The 13,207-nt window shown below is 36.6% G+C and overlaps 1 protein-coding gene across 1 annotated transcript in view; it reads left to right on the top strand.

Annotated features, from left to right (window-relative positions):
• The first annotated feature begins 2,029 nt into the window (after positions 1-2,029).
• LOC107558988 (beta-1,3-glucosyltransferase-like) overlaps positions 2,030-13,207 on the top strand; it is a 75,871-nt gene continuing 64,693 nt past the window's right edge. Inside the window, exon 1 of the mRNA XM_016242701.1 lies at positions 2,030-2,270. Within this exon, the coding sequence (XP_016098187.1) occupies positions 2,207-2,270 (64 nt within the window). The 5' untranslated portion in view covers positions 2,030-2,206. The remainder of the gene's footprint in view (positions 2,271-13,207) is intronic.

The raw sequence follows: 13,207 nt of genomic DNA, 5'->3' as shown, positions 1-13,207 counted from the left end.
AGTCTCTTAAAATGAGAGACTGTGCTTGCAGTATTGGTTATCATCCAGAACAGGTAAAAACATATGAATGGTAATATAACACCGAACTAAGCACACTTTTGCTTCATTCATAATCATCACAGATGAGAACAGGAAAGCCTACCTGTCTTTTTGCAGCATTACCAATGGTCCTGTTCTTTGCATTAAATGATAAAAGCTCTAAAAGAAAGTGTTCAGGCATATTAAGCTTTTGAGGGATTCAAATGACAGATTTGAGCTCACATGAACATGTTTCAGATGTTTTGGAATTACATTGACAAGTGTATACTTATACTTGACTTTCAGTTTAGGTGGATATTCACACGTAGAGTATCAATATTCATCTGATACACTGAAGATACATGCAATGAAGGTTTTATCTCATTATACAATTAGCAAACACAGCATCCACTTACGGCGTGCATCTGCCTGTAAATTCATTGGACACGGTCTCGATTCCTCCGCCTTTGACCACAGCAATACAGCAATACAGCAATCCCACATCAAAGCCCACGACAGCCACCCTGGACTCTCCTCCGGACGCCGAGCGGTGCGTTCAGGTCAGAAAAACAAACCAACAAACCCGCCTGTCCGTGTCTGTCCGGTCACTGTCGGTAATTTTAGTAGGCTACTCGCGACCCATTTATATCGCGAATTTTCCTGAAACTTCCAACCGCAGCAGAGGCGGCCCTGCTCGGTCCAGCCCGCGCAGTGTGATCGATGACACTTCCAGAGCTTTCGGCGCAGTTTACTCAGAGCTCGGAGCGTCGGATGGGTTGCTGTGGTAACCGTACGAGATTACGCTATAAGGATTAAAAGCACAAATATATGATCTCCAGTCGTTATTTTAATGGCGTCGAGAGATTTATTATTTGTTCGGCGAGACAAATGTTTACTTTTTTTAAAAAATTCTACATATTTTCAAATCGACCAGTTCAATATCTTACGTGGAACAAATCTGATTTCTAGTCATTTTAGCGTTCAGGTCTGTCCGGTCACTGTCGGTAATTTTAGTAGGCTACTCGCGACCCATTTATATCGCGAATTTTCCTGAAACTTCCAACCGCAGCAGAGGCGGCCCTGCTCGGTCCAGCCCGCGCAGTGTGATCGATGACACTTCCAGAGCTTTCGGCGCAGTTTACTCAGAGCTCGGAGCGTCGGATGGGTTGCTGTGGTAACCGTACGAGATTACGCTATAAGGATTAAAAGCACAAATATATGATCTCCAGTCGTTATTTTAATGGCGTCGAGAGATTTATTATTTGTTCGGCGAGACAAATGTTTACTTTTTTTAAAAATTCTACATATTTTCAAATCGACCAGTTCAATATCTTACGTGGAACAAATCTGATTTCTAGTCATTTTTTCATTATCTAGACGGATTTATTAGTGATAGTGGTTTGGTCGTGCAAATGTTTACTTTTTAAAATTCGACATCACATTTGTTTTCAAATATATTAGTTTAATATTTCAGTGTCCGTTCTCACAAATCTAACAACAGAATCGTTACTTTTGACGAGGATTTTAATGTGGTTCGGAGGGTCAAATGTTTACTTTTTTTAATTCTACATTATAACATTGTTTTTAAATAGACCAGTTCAATATTTCAGTGTCAGTTCGCATATTTCAGGCGAAGAAAAGACTTCATAAATGTAGGCTAATTAGGGTGATAGTCGCGACAGTTTGTCGTATTAAAACTTAATTAATATAAAGATTATATAACAATATACCATTCAGTATTTCGGTAAAATTGCGTTTTTTATGTAATTTTTTGGGTTTGTGATCGAAAGTGGGATTCAGGTAACATTTTAAAGAGTTTATTTCATGACTGAAGCTGATAGTTTACGCGTCCTGGCATCTTTTGCCATATTTAAATTAAAGTGAATGAAGCTGTTCTGCCGTTATGTCTGACAGAATTGTCATATTTTGTGAACTATCCCTTTAAAAAACATTTTAATCACGCTTGTTATGTTGGTGCCAAGCACTGCCCCTTTTGTAGTAGTTAGCGGTGTGGCCACTAGAGGGACACACTGAGACGCGCGTTCAACAGGAAATGTCCTCGCTAAACAAAGCTGGGTAATGATCGGCTCGCACAGCAGTGAGTGTTGGATACAGGATCAGTGCAAACCCTCGGCTACAGCACATTTACAGCGAGCTGGCAGCGTGCGCTACCCGCGCCTCTTCTACTATGCCTTCCAAAAACTCTCAAAACGGATACAGTGTTGCCCGATATATCCTGCTTTGGTCGCTTGGTAAGCATTTCTCTACATTTACCAAAAGGAAGTTTTTCAGCTTAGGTTAATTTCTGTTACTGTTTGTTTGATTGAGAAAAGCAGCGTTCTAAAAAGGTTTTTATTTTTATTTATTCTTATCTTTTACAGATGGAAATGCACATGCTGAAAATAAACTGTTACTAGTGACAAGGGTATAATCCTATTTTAAATGAGCTGCCACAAATGACACTTCCCTTTTCATGTAACAGCTTTGCTGTATGTACTCCGTCAAGTTACGAGGAGTGCTTTTAAATAGATGTTTACAACTTCATTTGACAGTTGTATTAATTAAATATCTAAATATGTGACGCATGCATGGTATTTTAAACTTAGTTGTCTAGTAGACAGAATGAATGGATTAGCTGCCTACCTAGGCAACATTCTGGGCATCATAGGTGATTGGTTGATTCAAAAAAGCTGCCTGTCTAGACAGCATTTTTGTGCATTGGAGGTTTGATTGATTGTGTCTCGAAAACTAAGTGAGCTGCTTGTCTTGACAACATTTTTTTGGGCATCATAAGTGTTTTACAGTGAATAAACTGCCACCTCCAGAGTTTCTGGTCTCGTCACTGTAAATAATTCATTGAACAGAGTGATGTGCAAGAGTGTGAAGCACAACAATCTGGAGTAGATGTGAAAATCTGAAGTATTGTTGGAAGAAGATGTAGCTCAGGCAAATGAGTAACGTTACATGTTTTATACAGAGCACCAGTGCAGATAGAACTGCTTTAATGTACTGATCAATGCCTATAAAGACGGTTTACTATGGACATTTGTGGATATTAAGGTCATAAATCAAACTTACAACCGCCCGACTGTGTTACATGAATTGTGTGTTTGCAGCTGATGTAAGATTGCCTTCATGCCAGGCACGCAAATGCAATTCAGGTTGTTGGACTGAGCACCTCATCTGTTTCTACAGTAAAAAGCCTGTGGATCCCACTAACCTAATGTGTCTAGCTAACACCTGAACCACAGGCAAAATGTGCTATGTGTCTGATAAGAAATATTATCAGTGGCTGTTATTTTGTCTAAGTTTTGCCACTGAGGCATTTGCCACTTCTGAAAGTGCCTCGATTTGCAGGGAAAAGGTGGATTCTTCCAAATTCATAACATATGCTGAAGAATCTCAGACATAACTGTTCATGAAATTATTGATGTGCACAGAAGATACACCTCGCTGTTTGAAGACACTTGTGGTTGCTAATGTCTTGGGGTACTGACCTACTTTTAGTACTAGCACCTGCCGAGTTCAACAGCAAGGGCCCGCTGGTCTAAAGCACATGAGGGAGTTTCGGGTCAAAACCGTCACCTGCTCTATTGGGCCAGTTTTGCATTATCTTTACAACTTAAATTTGTCAGTCTTGTTTTTGTGTGATGCATTGAACGTTGTTGTTGTTGTTGTGAATTTTGTCTAGCTGACCGACATGAGGTTTGGTTAAAAATGGCAAGAATTGTTATGATAGTCTTCATTAAGGAATTGCAAACCCTTTAAGTATTCTTAGTCATCATGGTTAAGTTATAGCTAAATTTAAATTGTTAAATTAAATTATAGCTCTATTCCAGGAAAAAAGAGATAAAAAAATAATAAAATTGCATTTTTTTTAGTTATTGCTAATTAAAACCTAGTAATTTATGTGACAGAAAATGTAGCCTCCTAAGAGTCTAATGGAAAGGAAAAAATACAATAAAAATGATAAATATGGAATAAAATTAATTATTTCAAATTAAAATGTAATTTTTTGTTACAAAAATGTAACATTTAATAAACACATTTATCTCGCTAAGATTCTTATGAAAATAATTTTTTTTTATAAATATAGAATAAAAATAATTGATTATTGCAAATTAAAATCTGGTATTATTGTGACAAAATGTAACAAAAAAATTCTCCTTACAAAAGGAAAGAAAAAAATAGAAGAATTTTTAATAAATATAGAATAAAAAATAAAATGTAAGTCTTTGCAGATTAAAACTAGTAATTATTTATGATGAAAATCTAACATTTAACAAAAAAATTGTCTTTGTAAGATTTATATGAGAACATGAAAAAAAATATATAAGAAAAAATAATATAAATAATGTAGAAAAAAACAATAGAATAGAATAGATTTTCCTGCCAAATGAAAACCTGGCAAGTGCAGATTGCCCAACCAGTCCCAACTGGGACAGTAGAAACAAATTCTGTTGAGCCCTGATCTGACTTCAAATATGTTGTACTATTTTCATATTTTTTTCCCCTGTAAGGAATATCTTGTTTTAAGGTCTTATGAAGATGTATAAGCTATGTCAGGATATCAGAGCTGTCCTGCTGTATTATTTATGATGTGCAGAATAAAACTTTAAGAGAGAACGTATCTTTTGTGTGTACCTGCAGGCAGAAGAAATGATCAGTCAAAGGCCACTGCAGTTTTGATGTGAGGCACAACTAAAAACAAAGCCGTCAAAGCCAATGTGCATCAAAGATGTTTTGTTAGTTGATGAGATATACTGCGAAAAGTTAAATAACCAGCAGGTGTTTTGTTAAAGGATTAGTTCACTTCCAGAAAAGCAATTTCCTGATAATTTACTCACCCCTTCTGCCTTCAGTCGCAAATACAATTTTTGAGGAGAACATTCCAGGATTTTTGAGAAGGGTCTGGCTGCAGCCTCGCACTTGCACTCTCAGACTTGCATTCTCAGACACTTGCGCTTCCACTAGCGACGTCACTTGCAGGCTTTATTTTTTATTTTGTTCAATTTTTTTATTACTTTTTGTTTGAGTTTTTCAATATCTTACAACAGTAGCCAGGTGGTGAAGACGAGAAAAAAGAAACTAAATTACAATGCCACTTGCAATCGCCACTTGCACTCTCCTCTACCGGCGACGTCACTTGCAATTGACACAAATAGTGCGTGTTGCCAATGGAGACAAGAAGCTGTGGTGATTAAACGATTAAAACTAATTTAGTACTGTAACATACAGGGTCCTGCAAGAAAAAGACAAGCCCCATAAATCCGTCGCCACAGAACTGCAGAATATGAATGCAATGCACAAAGTCTCTCGTTAAGCGTTTTCCTCCTGTAGAAAAACATAAACACTTAACATGGCGTAATGTATTAAGATGCTATTAAAATATTTAATTAAATATACAATTTATTAATATAATGAATATGTATATAGTATTTTCCTCCCATACCGCAAAACGTGGCATGATGTTGCATAAAAAGGCCAAACTCAGTATGCTCCTCTACATTATTAATATACATAACTAATATGTACAGGCAAGCAGGTGAGCCCAGAATAAATGCAACACGCACAGTTTCGTGTTAAGTGTTTTTTCCATATAGAATAAACTGTCTACAGCTCTTTTATATCATTGTCTTTGTCCATTAAGCTACATTACGTGTTTTATTTATAATGATTTTCTATAGGAGGAAAATGTTTAATGTGCAATTTAACGCATTGCATTCTGGGCTCGTCTGCTTGCCTGTACGGAGTTGATCCTTTTAAAATCACTTAATGCATTTGAAAATGCACGTTCATAATTGCTGTTCTCTATATACGTTGAGTCAACAACAAGACATATCGGCTACTGTATTGTCTTTATCATAGTCCGTTATTATACAACATTAAGCGTTTTGCTGTATGCGAGGACAAGTGAAAGTTTGCGCATTGTGTTCATAGCCATCTGTTTGCCTTGTAGTACATTAAATAATAACTATATATCGAATTTGATCTTTTAATTGAACTTAATGTATCTTAATAAATTATGCCATGCTAAGTGTTTATGTTTTTCTACAGGAGGAAAACGCTTAACGAGAGACTTTGTGCATTGCGTTCATATTCTGCTGTTCTGTGGCGACGGATTTGCGGGTCTTGTCTTTTTCTTGCAGGCCCCTGTATGTTATAGTACTAAATTAGTTTGAATCATTTAATCACCACAGCGTCTTGTCTCCATTGGCAACACGCACCATTTGTGTCGATTGCAAGTGACGTCGCGGGTATCGGAGAGTGCAAGTGGCATTGTAATTTAGTTTCTTTTTTCTTGTCTTCACCACCTGGCTACTGTTGTAAAATGTTGAGCGATTCAAACAAAAAGTAATCAATAAATAGAACAAAATAAAAGACTGCAAGTGACGTCGCTAGCGGAAGCACAAGTGTCTGAGAGTGCAAGTCTGAGAATGCAAGTCTGAGAGTGCAAGTGCGAGGCAGCAGCTAGACCCTCTTGGGGATTTTTATCCATATAATAAACTTAAATGATGACCAACGGGTTGAAGGTCCAAATTGCAGCTTCAAAGGGCTCTACACAATCCCAGCCGAGCAATAGGGGTCTCATTTTCTTAAATGTAAATGTATGTACTTTTTAACCGCAAATGCTCGTCTTGCACTATAGCTCCATGATGCGCGTTGGAAAGGTCACGCGCAGTTAGCTCTTTGTCCGTGTACTCCAGTTCAAAAAGGTATAGGGTAGGGCGAAAAACTCCATCTCATTTTCTCCTCCAACTTTAAAATCGTCTTACATCTATGTTTTACCTTTTTTTTTTTTTTGTAAAGGGCATTTGACTTTGCACGTTTGCTTTGTAAACACTGGGTCGGTACTTCCAGCAAAGTGATTACGTAATGCGTGAAGTTGAGCTAGTGCAAGATGAACATTTGTAGTTAAAAAAATATATACATTTTTTTTTTTTTTTAGAAAATGACCAATCGTTTCACTTAGGCCTGGGCAATAAAACGGTATCGATATTTATCGACGGTACACCTTCTTCGATAACGATATAAAATTTTTCGATATAGCGCAAGATATAGGCATGTACTAAGAGTGACACAGACAGCACACACAAACACGAACACATGCTGAATTGAGTGCAGTGCCTGCCTGTAATGAGGAGATTGTGAGTTAAAAAAAAAAGAATATTAGTCGAATTTAAAAATAAACATTTGCATTTGAATGTTAGGAGTGTGTCAGGGAGCGTCATCAGTGGAGCACGAGATGCGGTGATGATGTGAGTGATGTTGTATTTTAATGTTTTGTTAGTCTAGTCCACGAGATGCACCGCTGTTGTGTTATGCATTCAAAATATTAGAGAAATATAGAAGCTCAATGCAGAGAAGATCTTGATTAGGTGAAAACCCGAAACCAAGCCATTCACACAGAACGCATATTCAGTGCATTTTTAGATGGACAAATATGACTGCTGCACTCGCGTCACACAAGATCTAGCCATGCAAAGTTAAAACAGTTTAAACTTTTAGAAAACACGTCGCGGATTTGTGGAGGTTTATTCCTTTTTACTGCGTCTCTTATGTTTTTAAATGCAATCTGCGTGATGGGCGATTCGGCTCTTTGTATTAAGCAGTGCATGAATAAGTGATGCTGTTTTGTTCATAATTGTTTATGCAATTTACTAAATTATATGTGATTTATTTGAGTTAATTTAGACGTAATGCAGGTTTTTTTATTGACATTTATTTCCTTGCGTTGACGATTTAAATGTGCTGCATTATTTTGCTCATTGTGGCCTCGGAAGACAAGTCAAAATGTATCGCTGATACATTTTTTAGCTACATCGCCCAGCCCTAGTTTCACTAGATAAGACCCTTATTCCTTGGCTGGGACCGTGTGGAGCTCTTTGAAGCTGCATTGAAACTGCAATTTGGACCCTCAGTCCGTTGGCCACCATTGAAGTCCATTATATGGAGAAAAATCCTACAATGTTTTCCTCAAAAAGAAAGAAAGACATGAACATCTTGGATGACATGGGTGTGAGTAAATTATCAGGAAATTTTATTCTGGAAGTGAACTACTCCTTTAAGTCTTTCCCACAGATGTTGTTCTGTTCCCATAGAAGTTATTCCTTCGCTTGAGTCAGGAGACAGTTTAAGCTAGCAGTTTTGAAAGATAAAAGTGCTGTTTACACCTGACAGTTAAAAAGATAAACACACCAGTACTCACTGTCTGAAAATGTGATTGTCAAATGCATATCTAAAGTAATGCAGGGAGTGCAGGAATCCATGGATGGCAAGAAATCACCTTGGCGGTGTGAATACTTGCGCTCTGTTCTGCTTATCAGTGAGAGGCAGTTTTAGGATTTGGCTTGGGATTGAAAGCCATGGGAGATGGAGACAAACTAGGCATTTATGATGAGCAAAGAAATGCCAATGCATGTTTTTTTCTCTCAACTTACTAACCTGCTCTAAAAGGACAGTATAATCTACTTTAATACTTAAGACAGAGTTTTATGATTTGATATTTATTTATTAATTTTACTGGAGACAGTAAAATAATTTTACATAATCTGCACAGAAACCAAAGTTGAGCAAAAATCTGAATTTAGCTCATGTTTTGTTTGGGGTCTGAGAGAGCAAAGGGCCAATTTAATAGCTTTAAAAATATATGTATCAAGTTAATATTTCATGAATTTTGAAAGTCGTATGATAACATAATTACTAAATTATGTCAGTAATTCAGATTCATAATTTACAGTTATATGCTTAGGCTAGATATTTTTCCTCCATGGTCCATGAAGTGTAAAAAAAAGTTAATTAAATAGCCTATATAATACAATTAGTATAAATATATTGTAATATATAGATAACAGCATTTTAAACATTGAATATGAATATACTTAAATTATTATTAAACATTATTATTATTATTATTATAAAAAAATACACTTACACACCACCCAAGGTTCTTTTTGAATTTCATTCCATTTAATTTTACTTTCTTAAATCTGAATTACAATTCTTTATGCTGTTTTGTACCTTAGTTCAAATTGAAGTTAAATTCAGAAATTGAAATTTAATTTAAAGTCACAATGGAACTGAAGTTGCAAGAGGTCTTTTCTTCTGTATTATGAAGTATTTAAAAGGAAAAAAAAAGTAGGGCGGGGACTAAAGGCTGTGACACACCAAGCCGATGGTTTTTGCGTAGTGTTCCGTGTCATCTGCACTAGTCGGACCCCGTTGATGGCTTTTTGAGCATGTTGAATCAGTATCAGGCATATGACTGATCACTCTGATTGGCTGTTCTGATTAGCAAACCAGTGCACAAGAAGAAAAGTGATGAAAGCGAGCAAATGACGAAGAGGGCACCCAGAGCAAAATGTTCTAATTTTACGTCATCTTACCTGAACATACCAACATGCATGTATTCTCATAACAACATGACCATCTAAATTGATAAAAGTGATCAATATGGTTCATATTCAAAATAAGCAAGCACTGCTTTGTTTAGGGTTTGTATGTCTGCAGTTTTGGTTTTTCGTGACGAATATAGACTATTGCCATCTGTTTATATAGACAGTTGTTTCCTCTCACGCAGATGCAAACGTACATTCTAGTTGGCCGTTGGCTGTAGTCTTCATGGTGTTTTCCATAGATATGTTTACACAGATGCCACTGTATACACAGTGTCGTCAATCACAAAAATCAATGCGTTTTCCATGATGCCACAAATTTAAATTCACAAAGAAATGGGATAACCTTTCACTGGTGAGAATGTCTTGGTGTGTGTTTTTACATGTATTAACTGAATTGATTACACCGCTCTGTGGAATACTTGATTCTGATTGGTCAGTCGTTACATTCCGTGGTATTTTATCCCTCGATAACAACCGGTAAAAGCTGATAACACAGGCTCATCCGGGTAAATGAAGTCAGTGCTATACTCTTGCTAGGAACATTTTCTCTTCGTGGAAGCTTTGCGTTTGTTTAGCTAATAAAATATTAAAACTCGATTCAAAATTGTGTACAGTTATTTAATGTCATCCTGGTATTGCGGACTCGCTCTCTCGTTTCATACAAATGCAGCTGCTACCATTATGCGACGATTGTTTTATACGCTGTTATGGATTATAAGATTATTTCGTCTTAAATCTTTTATCGCCATAATTATTTATGAAATGTTGTGTAATAAGTGGTATGACTCTACCGTTTCCCTTAAATGTCCTTCTAGTTTGAACTTGCCGCTTGCTCGCAGCTGCTGTGTTCACGGAAGCTTTGCATTCAAATATTTCAACTATTCAATATTTCGTGTCTAATTATTTGCTTGTGCTTCGCATCGGGGTCCTGATCACCCTGTCAGGGGTTATTCTGCGATAACCGGCTGGATGTACATTATCCCTTACATAACAGGTTTTTTTAAACTATGGTACATTTTTAAAGATGCACTAAGCAATATTTGAAAAACGCTTTTGTTCACAGTGTCGGACCGAGTCCCAAACACACTCGCTGCCAATTAGCATCTATGTATATTTATCTATGTTGTGTTCAAGCTCAAATTTTTAGCCCAGATGCACAAGATGCAAGATGACAACACAGTCAGATTTGTTGCATTGGCTTGGTGTGTCACAGCCTTTACGAGTTATGACAATTTGATAAAAAATTAAGTTACATTTAATTTAAAGTGAAACGTATGGATGAAACGGATACAATCTAATCCATAACATGCAATTAGAAAATATTAATTTTCATTAAATCTTTTATCGCCATAATTATTTATGAAATGTTGTGTAATAAGTGGTATGACTCTACCGTTTCCCTTAAATGTCCTTCTAGTTTGAACTTGCCGCTTGCTCGCAGCTGCTGTGTTCACGGAAGCTTTGCATTCAAATATTTCAACTATTCAATATTTCGTGTCTAATTATTTGCTTGTGCTTCGCATCGGGGTCCTGATCACCCTGTCAGGGGTTATTCTGCGATAACCGGCTGGATGTACATTATCCCTTACATAACAGGTTTTTTTAAACTATGGTACATTTTTAAAGATGCACTAGCCCAGATGCACAAGATGCAAGATGACAACACAGTCAGATTTGTTGCATTGGCTTGGTGTGTCACAGCCTTTACGAGTTATGACAATTTGATAAAAAATTAAGTTACATTTAATTTAAAGTGAAACGTATGGATGAAACGGATACAATCTAATCCATAACATGCAATTAGAAAATATAAATTTTCATTTCATTTTGACTTTAAACAGCATTCAGATCAGTTCAGTTCTGAAGGGTTCACAGCCTAAGCAGAGACATTGTCATGCTGTGTGATACCTTTTTCAATAATAAAATTCTAGTCTGCTCACAACTTGTTGCCATCGAACTGCACTTTCATCCTGTTTCGATCTTTTGAGCGATCAAAAGACATTTAACAACAAACTCTTGATGTTATTATCAGGCCTGTCGATCTCAGCTAAGTCCGTCTTGACAGCTACTTCTCTAAAGTTTTCCTTTTTTCTTATATTGACAGGTCATCAGAAAAAACTTTTCTCCATGTTAGCCACCCGCTTCCAAAGTGAGATTGTGAAGTGCTGTGAAAGATGAGCAGAGGTACTTTTATTCAAGAGATATGTCATGCTCCCTTCAGGTCTTATTAGCTTCATAGAGCCATGAAATTTAGTGTGTTTTAAAAGCATCCACTCATCCACTTCGAATGAAATGTCAAGAGAGTAGTTCAGGCATAATATCAGCCTTAATTTAGAAGGGATCTGTGATTGACTTATGTTTTAGATTAGATTTTATGTAGTGTCCCTACTGTTTGTGGTCCTAATCATCATCACAGCAGGGTCTATACTCAGCAAGAGGGAATTAATACATGCAGAATGAATGCAGAAGCAGCCAATAGTCTATAGCACTGAATGTTATCCTTAAATGTCAGGAACACCATTCAAGTGGCAGTGGTTTGCAAGTCTGTCCTAACTAATGCATGTCATTAATATAATTCTCTCAGAACAGATTTGAGGGCTCCTCTGAGTGCCCATTTGATAAGTATCCGTGTGCCTTTGTGATTTATGTAAGGAGTAATGACTAATAACTCACTTTTTTTGCTTCACACTTGTGAATTGCTAACTCTCTTTATGCATTCTCTCTTTTGATTAACAGTTGTAGGTTCATTATCAAGTTGCGGAGTATATGGCGTACAACAAATGACTTCTTGTACACTCTGAATGTGTAATTAATGAAATAAATATTAGTAATATTATCACGTAATGTCCACAGCTCGCTATACTTACTGAGGCAACGAGCATGATGTGCAGGAAATGTTGTGAAGACCTGGCAACGAAAAGACCTTCAGGCAGAAAACGGCACGCATGCATGAACAATAAATTTGGTTTCCGGAAGCAAACCAAAGTGACTGCTCTCATTGTGGCTCTGAGATTTTGGAATCCTATTTCCGCCATGGAGAAAAGCCAATACTGAGGACAATAGTTCAGTTTTAAATAAGTGCCAGTTACAATTCTGATTCAGGCAAACAGTGGCTGATTGGGAAATTGGAAATGTCTGGAGGTGTGGTTGAGGAAACAAAGCAAATTAATGCATTTCTTGATGAAGTTCAAACGTCTTCCTGTCTGCCTTCCACAGCTAAGTAATGCAAATTCTTCTACTTTCAAAGTATGCATTGAGTTTGAAGAACTTTCTTCTTGACTGTCGAGGATGCATGTTATTTAGGTACAGTATGCAGATGTGTGTGAATACATTCCTGAACATATTGTGTCTGAAATGTTGGCATTGCCTGTTCTTTGATCAGTAACAAACAAAGAATGCATAGTACCATTATTATCATCCAGTTATAAAAATTAGTCAATTCAAATTAATTTTAATAGTCAGTATTGAATAGATAATTGTACAGTTGCTTTTTATTTTTACATTTACATTTATTTTACATTGCTTCACTTAAAACTCACTTCAAACTTAAAGTTATTCTTTAAAAACGCTGATAATTTAGTAATACTGTTAAAGAGTTAGTTCACCCAAAAATGAAAATTCATTAAGTGAGTCATTAATTACTCACCCTCGTGTTGTTCCAAACCTATAAGACCTTCATTAAAAACCTTCTGTAAGATATTTTTGATGAAATCTGAGGGCTCTCTGACCCTCCCATAGACGGCAAGGTAACTACCACGTTCAAGGTCCAGAAAAGTACCAAGATGATCGAC

The sequence above is a fragment of the Sinocyclocheilus grahami genome, unplaced genomic scaffold (genome assembly GCF_001515645.1).
Source record: "Sinocyclocheilus grahami isolate Dianchi unplaced genomic scaffold, SAMN03320097.WGS_v1.1 scaffold671.1, whole genome shotgun sequence".
NCBI lineage: Eukaryota > Metazoa > Chordata > Actinopteri > Cypriniformes > Cyprinidae > Sinocyclocheilus > Sinocyclocheilus grahami.
This window is presented reverse-complemented; position numbering and strand designations above follow the sequence as displayed.